This window comes from Mustela lutreola, chromosome 16 (assembly GCF_030435805.1).
Source record: "Mustela lutreola isolate mMusLut2 chromosome 16, mMusLut2.pri, whole genome shotgun sequence".
NCBI lineage: Eukaryota > Metazoa > Chordata > Mammalia > Carnivora > Mustelidae > Mustela > Mustela lutreola.
In genome coordinates, this window is record NC_081305.1 from 54,267,403 (window position 1) to 54,288,632 (window position 21,230).

Consider the following 21,230-nt stretch of genomic DNA (forward strand, 5'->3'; position numbering starts at 1 on the left):
ACCCCTCAGGCATACCAGTAAGCGTGCACGAATCTCTCCAGAGCCAATCAGAGCCTGAGGATGCGCGTGGGGGGCTGCTGGGACACGGAGAAACCATGAAGTAGAACCGTTGGTCTCCTGCGCTTGAGAGAGCTTGGAGTTACTGGTGTTTCGTTTATCTTGAGCCAGAGGTTCGAGACCCCGGCCGGCCCTGGAGACGTGGGGCAATCTGTAAGGAACACTCCTCCCTCAAGCCAGTACTTGTGGGCATGCAGGTGATGGGATGTTCCATCTACCAAGGAACAAAATGCCAAGTGCTTGACCCTCAGGGCCCATCAGAAGGCATCTTGGTACCCCTTTTCCTTCCTGCAAGTAGAGTCTCCTTCACCAACGGACCAAGAGACCTGAGGAAGACCCAGTTCTCCATTCTCTGTCAAAACTTATCATGGGGGGTGCTTGGGTGGCTCAGTGGGTTAAGCCTCTGCCTTCGGCTCAGGTCATGGTTTCAGGGTCCTGGGATCGGGCCCCACATCAGGCTCTCTGCTGGGCGGGGAGCCTGCTTCCCCCTCTCTCTCTGCCTGCCTCTCCGCCTACTTGTGATCTCTGTCAAAATCTTTTTTTAAAACCTATCCCCGACCTATTCTCAACCTAGTTCCCTTCCTCTCTCCCGTTTCTCTTCTAGATGGCATTCTCCACTCCTTAGGAGCCCGCTTTATGAAATTACAAAGCACACAAGGAAATAACCCTCTCTCCATGAGTGAGGATAAAACTTAAAAACTTCTCACCAGACACTTTGAAGCCCTGAAAGGCCTGTTACCTCAGGATCTCACTCTTCCATCTGGGCTCGGGTGCATAGATCCCCTCTCTGGGCTCTTGGACTCACTAAACTTCTATCCCAGAGCCTAGAATCTGCTGACCCTCTAATAATCCTTTCGGCCTCAGCACAAATGTCATTTTCTCAGAGAGGCCTTCTCTAATTCTCTAATCCAAACTAGGTTCCTCCCCTGGTCCCTTATATTTTCTCATAGTGTTAGGTACTTTTTCTTCCTAGCACTTGTCAATATATTAAGCTGCAATTTTGCATTTATTTCTTCATTGTGAACCTGTGTAGACCACGAGCTTCATGGAGGAAAGGCCAGTATCTGGCTTGTTCACTCATTATCTGGCACAGTGTGTGCTCCTGTCTCTGTGGAATGTGTGAACCACATGCCAAAAGGGTGTCCATACATGTGAGGGCTTATATAAATATCTGCTCTTGCCTACAGGATAACCACATTAGTGCTGGATGGAGAACCATTGGATTTACACACAAATAATGCCCCAAGGAAGAGATGACCCTTTTCGTAGCCTCTGAAAATTGCCAGCACCTTGCACCAGAAGGGAATGTCATCCATTCTGAGGGGAACAGTACACAGCTATGGCCCATTCTCATGCCAGATTCCTGTTCTCATTCCTTGTATGACTGCCTTTCAGCCTAGCCAAAAAATATTCCACTGACCTCCTAAGTGGTCTTTTTGCCTCCAGTCTTCTTCTAAGTACATCTTCAATAACTACTCCTAGAATGATCTTTCACTATGTATCTGGCCACTATTTTTTTTTTTTTTAGTTTCAATGGGAGAATTTAGTGATTCATTAGTTGCATATAACCCCAGTGCTCATTACATCAAGTGTCCTCCTTAATGTCTATCACCCAATTATCATTTCTCCAACCAACCTCCCCTCCAGCAATGCTGTTCGCTAGAGTTCAGTCTCTTATGATTTGCATCCCTCTCAACTTTCATTTTATTTTTTCCTTCCCTTGCCCTATGTTCATATGTTTTGTTTCTTAAATTCCACATATGAATGAAATCATATGGTATTTGTCTTTCTCTGACTGACTTATTTCACTTAGTATAGTACCCTCTAGTTCCATTCACATCATGGCAAATCCGGCCACTACTTTGCTTCAAACCTTGCAACAGCTTATAATCCACCCACCCACCCCTCCATTCATTCACTCAATTATCCAACAAACATTTTTGAGAGTCTTTTATATTTTAAGAACCATTCTAGGTGCTGCTGGTACAAGCAGAAAACAAGACAAGATCCCTGTTCTTGTGGAACTTACATTCTAAGGGAGTCAGGATTAAGATCCTACCAGATAAAGCTCCAATGCCTTATCCTAGCATTCAGGGACCTCAGGAACTCAGCCTTCCATCTAAACTCCAGTGCATAGACTCCTTCTAGGCCCTTGGACTCACTTTGTGTCTTTTCTCCACCTCTACCTCTGGACACCACCTTTCACTCACTCTCCACCCATGTATCTCTCAGGGCAGAGTTGAAAGGTCTTATCCAAAGACATATAGCCACTAAGCCCTGAAGTTGGTATTCAATCCATGTATGATGGGTCTAAAGCCTGATCATACAGTAGGTTCTTGTTGGGCTCCCCGCCGAGGGGAGGAGGCGCCCAGGCCAGCCGGAGGCCTCTCCTTGGGGCTGAGCGGGATGGCGAGTGTCGCGAACCCGGAACGCACCCACAGAAGACACCAGGCTCGGGGGATCTGTCGAAGCAGGATCTCACTTTATTGAGCGGGGTTGCAGCTTATATTGGGTAGGGGATGGGAAATGAGGTCAGCGGGGAGAGAGCCTATGGGGTTTGGTTACGTAGTTAGAGATATGCGGAACCGAAACCGTCACGTTGGCGCCAATACTGCCACGGTGGCGCCTTTTCTAGCCGGAAGAGAAGGCAGGCCAGCGCCATCTTTGCTGTGCCCAACATTTCCCCCTTTTGTTTTTGTAGGCATGACTTCTGTCTTAGGTTGCCAGTGGTGAGGTAACAGACTTACCCGTCATTGAGGGTCATACAGCAAAGGTATGTCCTCTGTCTTAGGTTGTTCTGTCCCTCCCATTGGTCTTACCCGTCATTGAATATCAGGCAGCTACAAGGGGAACTTTCCTCTAAGGCCTGTCTTAGGTTGCCCTGGTCTTCATGGGGTCTTACCCGTCATTGGCCAATAAAGGTCGTTGGCGCTATTAGTAGGTGTCTTCATCATGGGCGGCCAATCTTTGATAATGTACTTGGACATCCATTAATTGAATGGCTTCCATCCTCTTTTGCACGAATTGGGCCAACTTGTTTATAATGCAGGGGCCAAAGGAAACTAGGAGGAGTAGGGTTAAGATGGGTCCCAGGAAGGGGAGGACGAAGGGGAGTAGACCATTAAAGCCTGTCCCCAAACACTGCCTTTTTAAGCTCCTTAAGGTCCCCAGGCTCCCATGGGTACCATGGAGCTGGACGGTTACCCCCTGGGTTAACATTAATAGGGAAGAGAGAACAACTGGAGGGCTCAGGGGAGGTATGTTCTGGAAGGGGGGGGGACAATAAGGTCGTATTTTGAAAAATTTGAACAGTGCCCTTTTGAGTTGATCATGTGGGGGAAGGGATTCCCCCTTTTGTTTTTGTAGTGGAGGGGGGTCGCACAGGGGGGCTCTTACTTCGAGGTTTGGGTTGGAGATCTGGGGGCCAAGGGGCTTCATCAAAAGGGTTTAGAGGGGGATAGAGTTTTTTGGGTCTAGCGGAGGGGCCGTCAGGAATGTTTGAGGCGGGAGGGGGAGACTTCTCTTGTGGCTTGTCTGATATAGTCGGAGTGGGCGTCCCAGAAGGGAGTTTGGTTGCCTCGGATTGGGAAGGGGGAGGGGTGCAAGATTTCGGGGGGCAAGGTGACTCCTTAAGCCCCTTTGGGGGTCTGGGTGGAAAGCAACTCTTTAGTGCCGCCAGAGTAGGATATGTACCCAAAGGGGGTATCTCCCCCCTGTTTATGTGGGCTTTATGGATTAGCTGTTCAATACGATCCCACGTGTCCCAATCAAAAAGGTTACCTTCCGGAAGCCAAGGAACCACCTTAACAAAGGCCTCCCATGTCTTAAGGGCTTGGGAATCGGTGAGGGAAAGACCGCGGCTTCTCAAAAGGAAACGCAGGGATTCGAGGGCAGGGTCACTTTTGGAAGATGACTGCCCCATAATTTATGGGGGTACACTCACCCGAAGACCGATTGGCCCGTCAGCGAGAAGAACGAGGAGAGGGTCCTCACATGGGGCACCAGTTGTCGGACTCCGGTAGGTTTTGCGGGCTGACAGGCACGAGGAGAGCGTCTGGGCCAGCCGGAGGCCTCTCCTTGGGGCTGAGCGGGATGGCAAGTGTCGCGAACCCGGAACGCACCCACAGAAGACACCGGGCTCGGGGGATCTGTCGAAGCAGGATCTCACTTTATTGAGCGGGGTTGCAGCTTATATTGGGTAGGGGATGGGAAATGAGGTCAGCGGGGAGAGAGCCTATGGGGTTTGGTTACGTAGTCAGAGATATGCGGAACCGAAACCGCCACGTTGGCGCCAATACTGCCACGGTGGCGCCTTTTCTAGCCGGAAGAGAAGGCAGGCCAGCGCCATCTTTGCTGTGCCCAACAGGTTCTGGGCACACAGTAGGGGCTCAAAAGCTACTTTTAGGTGGACCATGATCTCACATTAATTTTCCCTTCCTTTGACACCATCCCAGACCAGAGCATATTTCTTCTAGTTAACCTGAACAGCAAATCATAGAGTCTGCTGTCAAATGTTCTAAGACCAGGTCCCAAAGTAACCCTATTCAATGGAGAACCAAGGTGAGGGACAGGTGGGGCTTTAGGGATCTTTGGGTTTGTCATAGACTCCAGGGTTTCTGGGGCTGCTGAGAAATCTGTAGACTGTGATAATTCCATGGACAGTGGGGACTCCAGGTAGGCATGTAGTCTTCACAGGTGTCATCAGTTCCAGTTCCAGTTTATTTTGCTTTTTCTGGAAGTTTAGGGTAAGGGATGCTACAGAGCAGGGCAAAGAAAGAAGGATGTTGGAACAGGTCTAGAGGTGAGGTATCCAAATCTTAAAATGGAAATTTCCTGTCTCTCTCTTTGATCACAGAACTACAGTAATGTGGAGCAAGCACTGGCTTTACCTTTTCTCAGAATCTCATGGCTGGAGTATGCAACCCTGTCTTTTCCTGCTGATCCTCCATGTACATTCCCAGCACCAGGAGCCCACCCAGTGTTCCTCAGACTCTGGGAGGTTCTGCCTGACTTCCCCAGGTACGGTTAGTCCCTCCTTCCTCTGGGCAACCATAACCCCCATCTCAGCCCTGTTACTGTAAGGCTACCTTCCTACTAGCCCGATTGTTCTCTGAGGGCAGGGCCCAGGTCTCACCCATTTCCGAGACTCCAGCATTGCCCAACATGGAGGAATTTTGTTGGAATTTAAGATGCATGGTTTATCCACAAAGGAACATGAGTTCCTAGTGCAGTGTGTAAGGAGGGCAGCAGGGCATTTCTGATCCCAAAGACTTATAAATGGTAAATAACAGTGAGGCCTGTCTCTTCCAAGCCCTGCTGAGGATATGGGGTCCAAGGTAAATGAAAGAGTACCTTGGCTTTGAGAGTACCCTGGCTTTAGGAGTACCTTGGTTTTGGGCTGTTCTTCAAGCACTCTGGCTAACTTGGGTCTGTGGCATCTACAGACTGTGTTGAGCACAGCCTGCCAAAAACTCAAGAGACCAAAGCCTTTGGTTTCTACTCTGATGTCACAACCACTGTTGGCTCTTTTGACCCCCTTCTCAATATGGATTCAGTGTGAGGGGTGTGTGTGTGTGTACATTGCTGATTCTAATTAGTCTCTATTTCTCTTAATTTTCATCCTTCTTCTTTTCATCATCTATAAGATGATCTGGCAGCACATTCTGGTATTCTAGATGCCCTGTAGGATTGAGGATAATTCCTTTAAACACTGTATGTACCTCTCTTTGTGAGTCTTATTGCCATCATTCTGATAGATTAGATTCCAGACACAATGGATACCCACCAATATTTGGTTCTCTGAAGATGAGCTGATTGTGGATTTTCCTGGCTCTTCAGGCTTAAGAGGCATCTTGGCTTCTTGGCTTGGTCTGACTGTAGGGTTGTTTTCTGCTTTGATTGCTGCAACTTCCTTTGTCAGCTTCATTCTGATATATTTCATTCTAAGGAAGTGACACCCCCCTCCCCTGGTTAGTTCTGGCTTTCTGCCCAGCAATGGGCTCCAGTCTTGACCAGAAGTTCTGGTTTAGAGCCTCAGTGACACCACTGGCTTGTTGTGTTATCGAGGGCAAGCCATACAGCTTCTCCGGGAATTGGTTTTATCCCCTGTAAGATGGGGAGATCTTATTTATCAGGCTGTGGGGCTCAGATGAGGTCAGCTATGAAAGAGCTTTGCAAACTGTAAAGGATTGTTATTGGTTTTTAAGTCCATCTAATTACACTTTAAAAATAGCTCCCCAGTTTGCCCTGCTGCTTTGCGCCTCTCCCCTTATCACCCCTTATAGTCAGTCAGTCCCAAGTCCCATCTCTTTGACTGCCCCTCATCACTTGCCTGGCTCAAACCTGGCTCTCTGCTGTGTAGTCTATGGCAACAACTTCCGGCCTCGCTTCATGCCACTGGGCCCCTGCTCTTTGGTTTCTGTACAGACACCTTCCCCTAGGAGCTTTCCTTCCCACTTTAGCACTGTTCCATGGCTCTCAACTGAGGATTGAGTCCAAGACACTTGGACTGGCCAGAGGCCCCCCTGCCAAACTCTCTGGCCTGACCTCTGGCAACTCTGCCCTTCTCATTCTGGGCTTCTAGCCAATACATTTAGCCAACTTTCAAGAGTCTTTATGAACTAACATCAAGAAGCCTTTTCAACTTCATTTTTAGCCATTTCCTATCACTCTCAATGTACCTGACATTGTACAAAGACACTGGCAATTCCTCAAATGTGTCTCTGGGATACATATATACTACTTTCCACCAAATAAATGAGTACTCAACCCCCCTAGGCCCACTTCAGACAGTACCCTGGGGATTCCGCTGCCTTCTCCAGGGCTGCCACTTCCTGCTTTACTTTCTCCTTTATGAACTTTGCTGAAAACCTCTGTCTTCAGGACCTGTATGTGGCTCAGCATTGTCCTGATGGCCCTGGACTGTGGTGACCATTTTGTTGCCCTCTTCCCTTGCCAGACTCTAAGCTCCTTGGGGGCAAGGGTCCTGTCTTTCCTTTTCCATGGCAGCCTTGCAGGGCCTGCCAGGTAGAATTTTAGCCCTGGTACTCACATGAGTGGGGAGAAGCAGAGGAACATCAATGCTGTTGCAATGGTTCCGTAGACAATGCCCTGGATCAGCCCGTTAATGAAGGTCTTGCTGGATGAAGGACTCTTTCCTGGAAAAAGAGAGTTTGTGAGAAAGGCTTCTCTCCTGAGGCCTTGGAATTGGAGTCAAAGTTCTTCTTCCTCCCCATTTCACTCTTCCTCACACAGTCACTGGGCCCCCTCTATCCTCACTTGGTATCAGTAGGATGCTCAAAGCATGGGTTCCATTTCGGTTCTTCCCCTTACAGAGAAGCTTCGTGCTCTTTTTTGGCTTCTCCGCCAAGCTGATGGTGCTGTTGGCCCAGGGGGCAATTATGGTGGAAGTCACCTGGAGGTCGCCATCTGGGTTGTTCTCATCTACAAGAGAACCTTCCATCCACCACTGCACGGAGGGTGTGGGGATACCATGGAAGGAACAGCTGCACTGCAGAGTCCTCTCCGTGGAGCAAGAGGAATAGAGTAGCCTGGTGGGTGCTGTGGGGAGGGAGGGTCAGCAGTTAGCAAGGCATCCTGACTTCCTTTCTCCACTTCTCCAGGACCCAGCCTTCTCCTTATTTGTGATTCCCAAGGAGCTTTGGAAAGACCTTCTGGAAGCCCAGAGGAGGCAGGCTTCACAGACCAGTTCCTCTTCATCCTCTTCCTCACCTGGCCTGAAAGTGAACACTGGACCTGACTAACGGCAAGGGAACTTTCTGAGGATCTGCTCTGCTGACTCCTTACCTGTCCTTACTCCTTACCTTACCTAGCCCCAGGCTAGACTTCCCCGCCTCAGCTCCTACTTTCCTCTTCCTTCCATCCTTCAGGCTCTGCTCCTTCCTAGCTCCACCTGTGATCAATTTCTCCTGTCTGGACGCTGGTGGCCAAGTCACTTCCCCTCTCTTTGTTCTTTTCCAGTTTGGAAAATAGGGGTATTCGCTGAACCTGTATCCTGCTATCATGGATGTAAAAATGAATGCCCTAAGGTTGACAGTGTTACTAGCTGAATATATGGTAAAGTGTTATCCACTCAATAAACATAACACCTTTCTAGACTTCTTTCTTCCCAGCCCCAGGTTGGCTTTGATTGAGCATTCATCCTAAGCAGAGATTGTTTTGGCATTTTCTGGGTAAGAACATTTGAGCCTGCCTCACTCTATGTAGAACAGGTAGGATATATTGTCCACTTGGTGACTTTGTCAGTTAATAAGGAACGGTCACTCTCTACAAGGTCTCCAATGAGGAATCAGTTCTTAGTGTTTCCACATACTTTTCCACTGGAGTTGTTTGAGGTTACTAGAAGAAAGGGTTAATTTTCTCTTAAACAGTAGCCCTTGATTTGAATTTTTTATCTGGGTCACTTGGGGGGGGGATGAAGAATTTGCAGGGACTCCCCCACTGCTGTCCTCTGGATTATTTTTACATCTGGGAAAGCATGCCTGTGGACAGTGGCTGGCAGATATGGGCAACCTGACTAACCCTGGGCCTTCCAGCTCCTAATGCTCTCATCTCTTCAACCCTGGCTGACTGCCCATCCTCACTCCCAACTATGCTCTCTGGCCCAATCTGCTATTCACCCCAGCTGCTCCCAGCCCTGCCAGAACCCAGTGCACAGATAACTAGTCCGTATTGGTTATTTGGTACCCCACACACTTCTGTCCTCTCTTCTCATACCCCTGCAGCCCAGGCCGCCCCAGTCCTGGAGCCTCAGGCACCTCCAGAACTCACTCGTCCCACTCACCCAGCTGTGGCAGGGGACCTGCCATCGGCAGCAGCAGGGGTCCTCAGGAAGAGGAGGGGCTAGAGTCTTCGCCGCAGCTGGCTCTCACATCAGAGCCGTGTGGTTCAGAAGATGAGAAGATGAGTAACTGAAAGAGGATGTGGAGATAGGAGAGCAGAAAGTATTCTTAGCAAGCCACAGGCTTTAATCTCTGGTCATCCCGGAAGCCTGTTCGCCCTCAGAAGCAGCAATCATACGGGATGAGACGTTCAAGAGCATCAAGGGACAGCCAGCTCCCCTACGACCTCTCTGAGGCCCCAATGCCACGTGTCCTTCTCTCTCCTCTGGTCTTTCCCTCCTAGTCCTAGCCCACTTGGGAGGAGCCCATTTACAGAGTCTTTGGGTTCTGTCTCAAAGCTAATAGGGATTCATGGAAGGGCTGTGTACCTCAGAGGGGCAGGGCCAATCTGGGTGTTTGGAATAACCCACTGCGGACATAGGAGAAATGGCCTAGACTGGAGCAACTCTGGCCAGGTGGCCAGGGAGGAGCCTGGAATGCTGGTTGGGAAAGAATGACATGTTGTAGTTACTGTGTGGGTTGTGAGGGATGGAGAGGGTGGAAAAGCCTTAACAGATCCTTTGGGAAAACGAAAATGAACAGGAATTCCTACTGCTGATAAGAAAAGGTCCAAACTTCTTTGTTTTGTAAATGAGGTTCTCCACAATTTGCCTCACCCTTGCTCTCTGTCTCCCTGTGCCTTTGCCAACATTTTCGATGCCAAAGGGAAAATGCCGCCTTCTCCAATGTTCACCCTCATCATTCTTTTCCAGTCATTCAGGGATTTCTCCCTTCCACAGCTTTTCCTCTTGCAACTCTGCTCCATCCGCATTCACATCCTACTTCAATTTCAGAGCTGAGTTCAGTGCCATCTCCTGCAGGCAGCCTTTCCTGATCTGCCCACCCAGTCAGAAGTGGGTAAATCTCTCCCCTTTAAGAATTACTAAGTTTTTTCATTTGTTGTTTTTTGAGGAAAGAATCTGTTTTCTCCACCTACTAGAGTTACTTGTTTTTGTGCAGCCAGACAACATCTACCTATCCTGCTCCCCGTTCCTAACAAATCCAACTTTGTTTAGGGGTGCAATGTTGAAAGCTAAAGCACCACTTTGTCTAGACTCCTTTGTAGTTAAGATGGGGCACCTGACATTGTTTTAGTGGAAGTGAGCTGGGGATTCCTGGGAAAGATTTTCTTTCTTGATATTCTCATTTCCTTCTTCCTTGTCACTTCCTTCTCCTTCTTCCCTGAAATATGGGTATGATACTAGAGGTCGATCAGCCATTTGGCAGCCATGACGTAAGCACAAGGATGAATGCCACTCATGAAGGACATTCTTTTTTTTTTTTTTAAGATTTATTTACTTATTTATTTGATAGAGAGAGATCACAAGTAGGCAGAGAGGCAGGCAGAGAGAGAGGGAGGAGGAAGCAGGCTCCCTGCTGAGCAGAGCCCGATGCGGGACTCGATCCCAGGACCCTGAGATCATGACCTGAGCCGAAGGCAGCGGCTTAACCCACTGAGCCACCCAGGCGCCCATGAAGGACATTCTTGCAGAACAATTTGGGGAACGTGGTCCCTGACGGCCTTGTGGAACTGCTGCACCAGCTCCTCACAGCCTATCTCTGTCCATCTCCTTACATGAGAAAGACAAACTCTCATTTGGTCAGGTCACTTTTGTTGGGAAACTAACGAAGTGTCTTAGAAGAGAATCTACCTGAGACTCAGCTCTTTCAGGCAAGACCCTACATCAAACAGACCTTTGTGACCTCAGAAGAGCTTAGAAAATGACCTTTGATAGTCACTGATAAAATGTTCAAATGTCAGTCTCCCTTTTTATGAAACAATCCTCACCTCCCCCCCACTTTTTTGACAAGCAGTGACTTAAGAGCAAGAGCCCAGGATTTGAACACCAATTATGTAAGCTATGTCACTGATTCACTGGAGGACCATAGACGAATCCATTCCCTCTTTGGGCCATGAGTCCCTCATTTCTGCATTAATTCCTGGAAAAGGCAGGATGAGGGGATGTGTCCCCAGTCTATAAGACTTTGGGGCAGACCCTGCTGGCTTCTGACTCAACGTGTATTACAGCACCATTGTCCCTGTTGCCTCCATTACAGAGACTGAAGATAATAAATATTAATGTTCCCAGGTTCCCTTACATGTATATCCTGGTAGTCAGGTGACACGGATCTGGTCAAAGAAAAAAACCTTCCCAACCATACTGATATTTTATTGTTCAGAAAGGTCATTTAAACCAAGAAGGGAAAAAGAAAGCAAAACCCTAAAATTGAGCACAAACAATATCTAGTAAACAAATGAAAACAATGATAACAGAACAATTCTGGAAGAATATCTATTTCAAGTAACCTTTGAACATAGGCCTCTGGCTGTAGGGTTTTAAAACCCTACAAAGGGTTTTAAGGGAGACAAAGAAAGCTATCAGTATTGGTATTATAATTTTGAAACTACTTATGTTTTAAAGATTTTCATAGTAATGAGAAAGAAAAATAATATAAAATACAATAATTTAAGAGAATAAAGTAAAGTTTAAATTTAATTAGCAATATTGGTACAAACTCTTGGTTTTAAAAAACACATTCTAGGGGCGCCTTGGTGGCTCAGTGGGTTAAAGCCTCTGCCTTTGGCTCAGGTCATGATCTCAGGGTCCTGGGATTGAGTCCTTCATTGGGCTCTCTGCTCAGCAGGGAGCCTGCTTTCCACCCCTGCCCTCCACTTGCCTCCCTGCCTACTTGTGATCTCTGTCAAATAAAAAATCTTTTTTAAAAAAAGTATTGTTTCTTTAAAAATAAAAAGAAAAAAAGAAAAAAACAAATTCTAGTTCCATATTCTGTTCATTGAAATAGCCTAGAAGCAATGACGCATCCATAGTGATAAAAATCCCTAGCACCTATATCTTGGTTTCTAAATAATATCCATAATAATAAGCTGCATAAACCAACTTTTTTATAAAGCTGATTATTAAGTGTTTAAGAATACTGCAAGCCGGTTGTCAAACAGCCATTATTATGATTTAAATTATATAAACTCACAAATTATATTAAAAACAAAGGCAGTAATTACTTGAAACTACTGCCTAATTTTTCTAGCACATCTCAATGTTATCTGTGTTCTTGAGGTTATTTACATCTATTGTATTTGTATGATGGAAATACTACATAATGGTGTGTTACTGGATCTCTTCCTAACTTCATATCATGAGTTGGTAGCTTGAAACTGTCTACGGTCAGAGTGTCTACACAGTGGAAGTTGGCAATGCTACAATTCAGGGCTTCTTTTTCCCTTTGGAGATCTGGTTATCAAATATTTACTAGCATACCATTGCTGATATTTCCCACTCAAAGGAAACCATTCATCTTGCAACAGCCTTCCATAAACCAAACAGCTCTTTGTTAGTCATTCGAGAGCTATTCACTGCTATCACCCTAGTGGCAATAGGATCTGGCAGCTCCTCAGGTGGTAAAAAAAAAATTAAGGGTGAGGGGAGACCACCTGCTCGTGAATACGTTGAGGACCTCCTCATATTCCCTTGGTAGCTTGTTCCTCTATAAACCATTTCCATTTTATTACTGAACTCCTCTGGGCATGGCCTTCCTAATTAGCATGTTTATCCAACATTACCGAAGATAATTATGAGTACTTTAGGTTTCAGGATTATTTTACTTCCTTTAGTATTATGGGCAGGTTCAATCAAAGCCCAATATCAGCTCGTTGTCTCTCAAATGGAAATTTTCTGATTTAAAAAAATCCCAGGAGTGGCCACTGGGTGGTGCTCATTGGCTTTTGTCTGCACAAGGACTCCAAGACTTCATTCTAGTAATTTTATGGTTTGGGATTAGCCATATCCCCAAATGTTGAATATGTGTCATCCAAAATCCAAATAAACCAATCAAACACTAGGCTTCTGACATGCTTTTTTCATCAGATATCTTATATTTTTCAAATTAATAACCTGTGTGAGCTTGGACAAGTTTATTGGTTCCCATTTAGCATGTCCTATCAAAGTGGTTGAAGGGAGGATTTACATGCCTCCTGTTTCATAATACATGTCCTGTTTCAGACACAGTATCTACTTATATTTAGAAAAAGGAGGAGACACAATGGCTTTACATAAAATCTGTTCAAGTATTCCATTTTTCATCTAAACCCTCATTTTAATCCCCTCAATCCTTGTATTCTCATATCTTCCCAATCTAACTATAATTCTCACTAGGACTCACAATGCATGGGCCTCCTGGTTTAAAGAGTCCCAGAAATTCTTCTCCAGATCATTTTACCACTAATGTACCTATGGCTTTGAGTCTCCAGTTGGGCATGGAGCCAAGGGACCCCCATCTTTTTACCAATCTTTATCTTGATTAGATAATGGAATCATCACCTCAGGCAATTTGAAGTTAGGGTCCCATTGTCACATTTGCCTTCTGGCTTTTGAAATTCCTCTGGCCAGGGTAACTATGGAAGACTTGACTAAGATCCTTCAAAGTTGAGAGACCATCTGGGGTTTTCCCCCCTGACCCCACCCACCTAAACTCCCAAGAGCGCTGCACTAAGATCTTTGTTTTGACCCCATCAATGTTCACTCTATTTCTTAGTAAGTGTTTAAAGATTTCCCTCTCCAGGGGCGACTGCGTGGCTCAGTGGGTTAAGCCTCTGCCTTTGGCTCAGGTCATGATCTCAGGGTCTTGGGATGGAGCCCCGCATTGGGCTCTCCGCTTGGCAGGGAGTCTGCTTCCTCCTCTCTCTCTGCCTGCCTCTCTGCCTACTTGTGATCTCTCTCTGTCAAATAAATAAATAAAATCTTTTAAAAAATTTCTCTCTCCACTGGGATGAGTTCCTTTGACACTTCCCTTCATCTTTCCTTTTTTTTTTTAAGGTTTTATTTATTTATTTAAGAGAGAGATCGCATGACTGGGGGAAGGAGTAAAGGGGAAGGGACAAGCTGAGCATGGAGCCCAATACGGGGCTTGATCCCACAACCCTGAGATCATACCTGAGCCAAAATCAAGACCCGGATGCTTAACTGACTGAGCCACCCAGGGACCCCTCCCCTTCATCTTTCTTCTTTCTCCTGTGAATCACTCTAATTTTATTTGCTACCTGTTGTTTCAACATGGCTTTTCTCTTTAATAGCAGATGTGAAGCTAGCAGCCATAGCTCAGACTGGACGGAGCCTAAGCTTGGCCCAGTGTTAGCCCTTTTCTTTACTTTCATTTTTGCTATTACAGATAAAAATAACCAAAAGATTGTATAGTTAGCTTGTTTCTTGAGATTCTGAATTTCTTTATGCATCCAGTAAGTCAACTCTTCCAGACAAAGTTGGATCCATATAGTTTTTTTAAAAAAATTGGTAACATTAACCTTCTAAAACTATTTGCAGAACAGTTGCATTTTTGTGCCAACAATTGACTATGGGGACAAGAAAGTTTCATCCTCTCCTGACTTCACATCCTTGGGCTTGCGCTTCCCAACACTTATGTTTCATTGAGCCAAGTTCTCACAAATCAAATTTCTGATGTCAACTGCGAAGTTAGTGAATAGTCTAAAAAGATGACCTCACTTCTGACATCAACTGCAGATTTCAAATGTCTCTAAAACCACCCTCACTTCTAACACCAACTGCAAGTTTTAAGGTCCTTGAGACTACTCTTTGGTTTGATAATTCACCAGAAATACTCAGAGAATTCCTGAAAACTGTTACACTCATGGTTATTGTTTGTTGCAACTAAAGGGTTCAGATTAAAATCTGCCCAAAGAAGAATCACATAGGCTGAGTCCAGGAAAGTTCCAACCAGAGTTTCCAGCTGCCCTTTCCTTGTCATGGATAGTATAACTAACATTTCCTGGTAATGATGTGTGACAATATGCATGGAATATGACAACCAAAGAAGCTCACCCAAGCCTGGTGCCCAGAGGTTTTAGTGGCCCTTCATCATATGGTCATGATTGACTGCCCTGTGGCTGATCTTAAGTCTCCATCTCCAGCGACTGCTTCTTTTTCTTTTAAAAGATTTTATTTATTTGAGAGAGAGCGTGCACAGGAATAGCGGGAGGGGCAGAGGGAGAGGGAAAAGCATATTCCCTGGTGAGCCAGGATCCTGACATGGGGCACGATCCCAGGACCCTAAATCATGACCTGAGCTGAAGACAGCCACCTAACTGACTGAGCCACCCAGGTGACCCTCCAGCTCCAGCTCCTTATGAAGGTGATCTGATACCATATGATCCAAAGACCCCATTCTAAATCATATTACATGATCTGGTGTGGCTAGCCCCTGCCGCTAATCACATTTTTGGACTATTCAGTGTGATGCCTCCAGGCAAACAAAAACATCCTATCAGGCATGACATTCTAGGGACTTCAAGAGACGATCTTCCAGAAGCCAAGGGCAAAGGCCAGACCTTTCTTCAGGCTAAGTTAAATACGTTAATACACAAAATGATAAGTGCCAAATCCAAGGTAGCAGTTATTTCCAAGTTTGGGTGAAATATATTTGGGGAAACGAGACACAAGAGGCAGTGCTTTAAATTTTAAGTTGGGTAGCAGATATATGCTCTAATACTATTTTACACCTTTCTATTTGTCTGAAATATTTCATGTAAATGAAAATTTGATCATTGTAATTTATACAAAAGCTTTATATATGTGTATTACATGTAAATATATATGCTCATATATAAGTTATATGTTCATATGTAATACATAAATAAAACAAAGATCTGAAAAGATACATAATATGCTGGTACCAGTACTTACCTATGAGTGGAGCAGTGATTAGAGAAAAAATGAAGTAGGATTGTCAGTTTTATTTCATACACTTTGGCATTGTTTGCCACAGAAGTTTGCATTCATGTATTACAACCAATTCTTTTCATAAAGATGACTTAGTAAATGAAAACAAAGACAGGATTGCATAATTAGACCATAATGAAATTTCAATATATTTTAAACTAATATTTATTTAGCTACTAAAATCCTGCAACTTCCCACATACATCATCCCATTTATTCCTCCCAACAATCTGAGAGACTGAATATACAGACAATGGCCATACCGTATGTGACACTTGAGCCTCAACTATGTGGCGTATATGACCCTGAGCCTCACTTTGTAGTCACAAGTCCAGGAAGTCCACAAATCACAGTCTCTGCAGCAACTGGCCCAGAACACTCAGAACTTTGTCAATGAGTACCAAGTTCCCTATTTTGGGCCCCTGCTTCCAGCTGAGAACCAATAAAAAAAAAGTCAAATCTGCTCCCAATCCAATCACATAAGGTGCTGCCACTTCTAACTGGCTAAACTTCAGCTTCGCCATGATCACAGTCTCTAATCTGACCCTATCAGAAACTTTTTTTTCCCATGATGCTGCCTGCCTTTGAGTCACTGGCCGAATGCAAGGGCTGGTGGCTGACTCTCTTGTTACAGCAAGCTCTGAGTAAGTAATTTGTTTGTTCTCATTTGGTTAGTCTTCATTTATTTCCAGAAACTCTGAGGAATTAAGTCTTATGATTTCCCCCTTATGGGGGAGGAAACTGAAGGTTGGAGAAATAAGTGATTTTCTCAATGCACTGAGCAAGTGTAGTTAGAGACAGATTTAAAACTCAAGTTCCTCTTTCTCCATACCAACTGGCTATCTTTCTTTCTCTCTCTCTCTTTCTTTCTAAGATTTATTTATTCATTAGAGAGAGAGAGAGAGAGAGAGAGCACAAGCAGAGCAGGGGGGCATAGGGAGAGAGAAAGAGATTCCCGACTGAGCAGGGAGTAGAAGGACCCTGAGATCATGACCTGAGCCGAAGGCAGATGCCCAACCAACCGAGCCACCCAGGCACCGCCGCACACCAACTTTCAAGAGAGCAGAAAATGTGTAAACTACCTACATTCTTTGGCCAACAGGCAAGTGTAGAAAGTAAAATTAAAAGTTTAAGCATCCTTACTCTCATCTCAGAAGAAGGAAAAAAATCAATCACCTCAAACTTAGGAAACACATCTCTAAATCAAATGAAATTGTACCTAGGAAGAAATCAAGAATCAAAACCTTAGAGTCCTTTTTGACTACTCTCTTTTCTCTCAAATTCCATAGCCATGTCAGAAAATCCTGTTGGAACAGCTTTTATTTTTTATTTTATTTTTTTAAAGATTTTTAAAATTTGTCAGAGAGAGAGAGCAAGCATGAGCAGGGGGAGCGGCAGGCAGAGGGAGAAGCAGGATTCCCACTGAGCAAGGAGCCTGATGTGGCACCTGATCCTAGGACCCCAGGATCATGACCTGAGCCAAAGGCAGACGCTTCATCAACTGAGCCACCCAGGCATCCTGGCACTGTTTTAAAAATATATTCAAAATCTCACCACTTCAAATCAGTCCACTGTGACCATCCTGGCCCAAGCCACCATCCTCTCTCACCATGTAGCCGGTTGCTACAGTAACCTGCTCACTGGCCTTGTGCTCTACCTTTAGTCCCTGTCCATTCTATTCCCCACAGTGGTAGCCGGAGGGAACCTACCAGCATTTCAGCAAGCTCCTGGCCCTTCTCTGCTCAAAACTCTCCAGTGATTCTCATCTCAGAGAAAAAGTCAAAGTTCTGCATGTAATAGCCCTCTCCTTTTGTTTCTCTGATCTCACTACCTGCCACTCTACGGAGGCTCTCTACTTCCAAACACAGTCTGCTCCCACTAATGAATTTCAAGAAGCCCAGTCCCTAGTGATGGCACGCTCCTTCATTCCCTCCAGCAACCAACATTTTGAGCACCTCCTTTATGCCAGGCATGGGGATAAGGTGGTAACCAAGAATGAGACAGCGCCTGTCCTCATTCTAGTATGGAAGGCAGACAGTAAACAAGTTTGCAATCAAGCTAATTTGATAGCTATTAAGTACTATGCAAGAAAAATAATGCAGGATAATAGGATAGAGGATTATGGGATGGGGGACAGTGGGGAGACAGTTTAGATAGGGTGGTCAGAAAAGACCTCTTTGAGGAAGTGACATCTGAGCAGAAAGCTAGATGGAGGAAAGCCACACCTGCTCCCTTTTTGCACTGCCCATACCCAACCTTCTCCGATTTAAAACTCCATTTTGCACGTGGGAACCCTGTCTGGGTTCTGGCCCAGGCTCTGCTAGTAAATCACTGAATAACCTTGGTCAAATATTTTCTGCTGCTTTTCCGTCGGTCTCCTCATCTGTAACACCCGTGGGTTTTATGATTTGAGATGTAGTGATCCATCCAACTCTAAAATGCTAATTAATTGATGCTCTTTTCTGCCAGGCTTTACACGCAGGATGACTCCTCAGGCATCCCAGCTGCTTTCCTCCCCTTTACCCTTCCCTGGGCCCATCATTTCTCCTCTCCAGTTTACCTTCGGCTCTTGTTCCAAGGGCTCCTGGCTAGATGGGCCTCAGCACACTTTCTTGCGTCTGCGCGTTTCCTTGGCGGAGTCCCAGCGGCCCAGAGGGCTTTCCAGACTTGCTGAGGGAAGCTCTCACTTTTGGACGACAGACCTACTTAGGCTGACTGGAAAGCTGATTTTCTAGAAAATGCCGGAGACTAACAGTGAAGCCGATTAACTTGCTTTCACTTGGGATAACCACGGGACCAACGACTGAGGGCTTTACCTGGGGATTAACTTGTTAAGGGACTGGTTCAGAGGGAGCGTGTGAACTAACAGGACGGCTACAGAGCAGGCGGATTATTGGATTAACTCATTCACTGGTCTGCAACCCAATGACCTGTGGACTCCTAAAGGCACTAATATGATCATTACCAACCGACCGCTTGGTGACCCCCGGGGGGGCCTTGAGGCTGACCAGGTGACCCACCAGGTGGCAGGCGGAAGGCAGTCAGGCCCCATGAACGGACGGACGGACTGAAAAGCAGGTGGTTGCTCTCAGGGGGCGGCCGCGTCTGACTGACCCCCCCCCCCCACCAGAGACTCGAGGCGCCGCCCTGGAGCCTGAAGGTGTCGCCCCCCACCACCCCCAACGAACCTGACTCCTGAACCGGGCACCCACCGCCTGACTGAGAAGCCCCGCTTTCCTGTAAGCCCAGTCCGGGCAGGCCCAACGCAAATCTCGCACTCAACGGCTGCCAGAAGAGCCAACAAGCTAAGACAGGCTCGTGACGCCAAGAGACTTTGCTCTGCGGCGCGGGGAAGGCTGTGGGGGAGCCTGGAGTCTCGGTTGGTTCTGCCCTACCGCCTCAGATGGGTGTGCCTAGCCTGCAGCCAATCAGCAGTTGATGGGATTATTCTACAGCCAATCAGCGACTGGATAGGCCTACCCTGAAGGCAATCAGCGACTACACACCCATTCCGCAGCCAATCAAAGGCTGCACTCGTCCTCACGCTGCAGCCAATCAATGAGGCAGCTGTAGCCCGCAAGCAGGACTTGAGCCAATCAGGCGGTGCTGTGGGAATGTGGATGCTTTCTTTTTCTTTTTCTTTTATTTTTATTTTTATTTATTTATTTGACAGAGAGAGATGACAAGCAGGCAGAGGCAGGCAGAGAGAGAGGAGGAAGCAGGCTCCCCGCTGAGCAGAGAGCCCGATGCGGGGCTCGATCCCAGGACTCCGAGATCATGACCTGAGCCGAAGGCAGCGGCTCAACCCACTGAGCCACCCAGGCGCCCCGGATGCTTTCTTTTTAGAGAAGTTTTTCTTGATGTTTCTAATGAAAACTACTCTACTACCTTCCTCACTCAGGAAGTTCCTGAGTTCCTCAGAACTTCGTTTAATGAGTTCTGCTCATTAAACACGTTCTTAACCACTGAACATTTCCTTTTTCCACTGAACATTTTCAAAAACACTTATTGCCACTAAGTTACAGTTTTGCTTATGGTTTGACTCCTTCACTAGAAGGTAAACTCACTGTAAGCAAAGTTTTGTTTTGTCTTTTTTCACTGTGGTTTCTTGCATGCTTGGAATATTGAGGATATTTAATATTCATCGATATGTTTTCATTTAATCTTGGACAAGCCGAGGGGACAGGAACTCAAAGTTTCATGTTGGCAGTATCAGATTCATCTTACTGAAATATAGCTCTGACCATGTCTCCCCTGTACATGTTCTATCTCCCCTACCAGACTGTAAGCTCCTTTGGGGCAGGATCTGCGTTGGAGTCATCTTTGTATCTCCCACAGTACTTGTCAATACATATTTCTTTTCTTTCTTTCTTTCTTTTTAAATATTTTATTTATTTATTTTTAAAGATTTTTATTTTTATTTTTATTTATTTGACAGAGAGAGAGATCACAAGTAGGCAGAGAGAGAGGAGGGAAGCAGGCTCCCTGCTGAGCAGAGAGCCCAATGTGGGGCTCGATCCCAAGACCCTGAGATCATGACCTGAGCCGAAAGCAGAGGCTTAACCCAGGCGCCCCAATAAATATTTCTTAAATGGAAAACAGCAATAAAAAAATTTCAGGTTAGGCATGTGTTTAGTTGGTGAGATACTGCCAAAGAATTTTCCAAGTGGAAGAACCAATTTACACTTAACGCCAGCAACCTGTGAGTTAGAGGTGCTCCACATCCTTGTCAACGCCTGGTAATAGCTAATTTTTAATTTTAGCCATTCTGGTGTTTTTGTAGTGATACTTTATTGTAGTTTTAATTGCACATTCCTGAAGGGTAATGTTATTTTTATGTTTTTTAACTGAAGTTTAACCAACATACAATGAGGTATTAGTTTTAGGAGTACAATATAGTTGTTCAACAATTCTATATGTACTCTTATAGAGTACATATCTTACAAACCCTTATAGAGTACATATAGAATTGTATATGTGCAATTCAAATAAATTGCCTAACTTCATGTATTAAGAAACTAGATGAAGAAGAATAAACGAAACCCAATGTTAGCAGAAGGATTGAAATAAAAAGATTAAAATGGAGATGATTAAAAGAGAATGGAGCAACAATACTCCATTACTCATCACCTTAACTGTATAGTTTAATTCCCATTCTTTACTTCACTCATCTCCCCACCACCTCTCCTCTTGCAACCACCAATTTGCTCTCCATATTTAAGAGTGTATTTTGGGGGGGCACTTGGGTGGCTCAGTGGGTTAAGCCTCTGCCTTCAGCTCAGGTCATGATCCTGGGGTCCTGGGACCGAGACCCACATCGGGTTCTCTGCTTAGCAGGGAGCCTGCTTCCCTTTCTCTCTGCCTGCCTCTTGGCCTACTTGTGATCTCTCTCTCTGTCAAATAAATAAATAAAAATTTTTTAAAAAATTTGTATTTTTTTTGTTTGTTCATTTGTTTTGTTTCTTAAATTCCAGATTCAGATATCTGATTTGCAAATGTTTTCTCTCGTTCTGTGGGTTGTCTTT

At 45.6% G+C, this 21,230-nt stretch overlaps 1 protein-coding gene and 1 long non-coding RNA gene across 4 annotated transcripts; one reads left to right on the forward strand and one right to left on the reverse strand.

Moving 5' to 3' along the window:
* The first annotated feature begins 68 nt into the window (after positions 1-68).
* LOC131817611 (uncharacterized) lies at positions 69-8,182 on the forward strand. The gene is made up of 3 exons (XR_009348561.1): positions 69-210; positions 4,913-5,076; positions 7,680-8,182. It is a non-coding gene; the product is annotated as an uncharacterized LOC131817611 (long non-coding RNA).
* Positions 4,205-19,254, reverse strand: SIGLECL1 (SIGLEC family like 1). Of its 3 annotated transcripts, XM_059151147.1 has the most exons (8): positions 18,894-19,254; positions 18,266-18,436; positions 15,671-15,797; positions 8,861-8,987; positions 7,336-7,617; positions 7,109-7,214; positions 5,843-5,999; positions 4,205-4,812 (listed from the first exon to the last, which is right to left on the reverse strand). In XM_059151147.1, the coding sequence occupies exons 4-8, from the start codon at positions 8,883-8,885 to the stop codon at positions 4,798-4,800; spliced, it is 585 nt and encodes a 194-aa protein (XP_059007130.1). In that variant the 5' UTR covers positions 8,886-8,987; positions 15,671-15,797; positions 18,266-18,436; positions 18,894-19,254; the 3' UTR covers positions 4,205-4,797. The 3 variants fall into 3 exon arrangements, with proteins under 3 accessions (XP_059007130.1, XP_059007131.1, XP_059007129.1); XM_059151148.1 differs by lacking the exon at positions 15,671-15,797 and having other exon boundaries at positions 18,918-19,254; XM_059151146.1 differs by lacking the exon at positions 15,671-15,797.
* Positions 19,255-21,230: the final 1,976 nt, after the last annotated feature.

What these genes read in the sequence shown, in the direction of transcription:
- SIGLECL1 (XM_059151148.1), bottom strand. Translation starts at nt 8,885, where the DNA reads ATGGCAGGTCCCCTGCCACAGCTGG. An exon ending in AGGTCCCCTGCCACAGCTGG is followed by an intron (nt 7,618 to 8,860) that starts GTGAGTGGGACG and finishes CCCTCCCCACAG; the next exon opens with CACCCACCAGGCTACTCTAT. An exon ending in CTCTGCTTCTCCCCACTCAT is followed by an intron (nt 6,000 to 7,108) that starts GTGAGTACCAGG and finishes TCACTTCCTTAG; the next exon opens with AATGAAATATATCAGAATGA.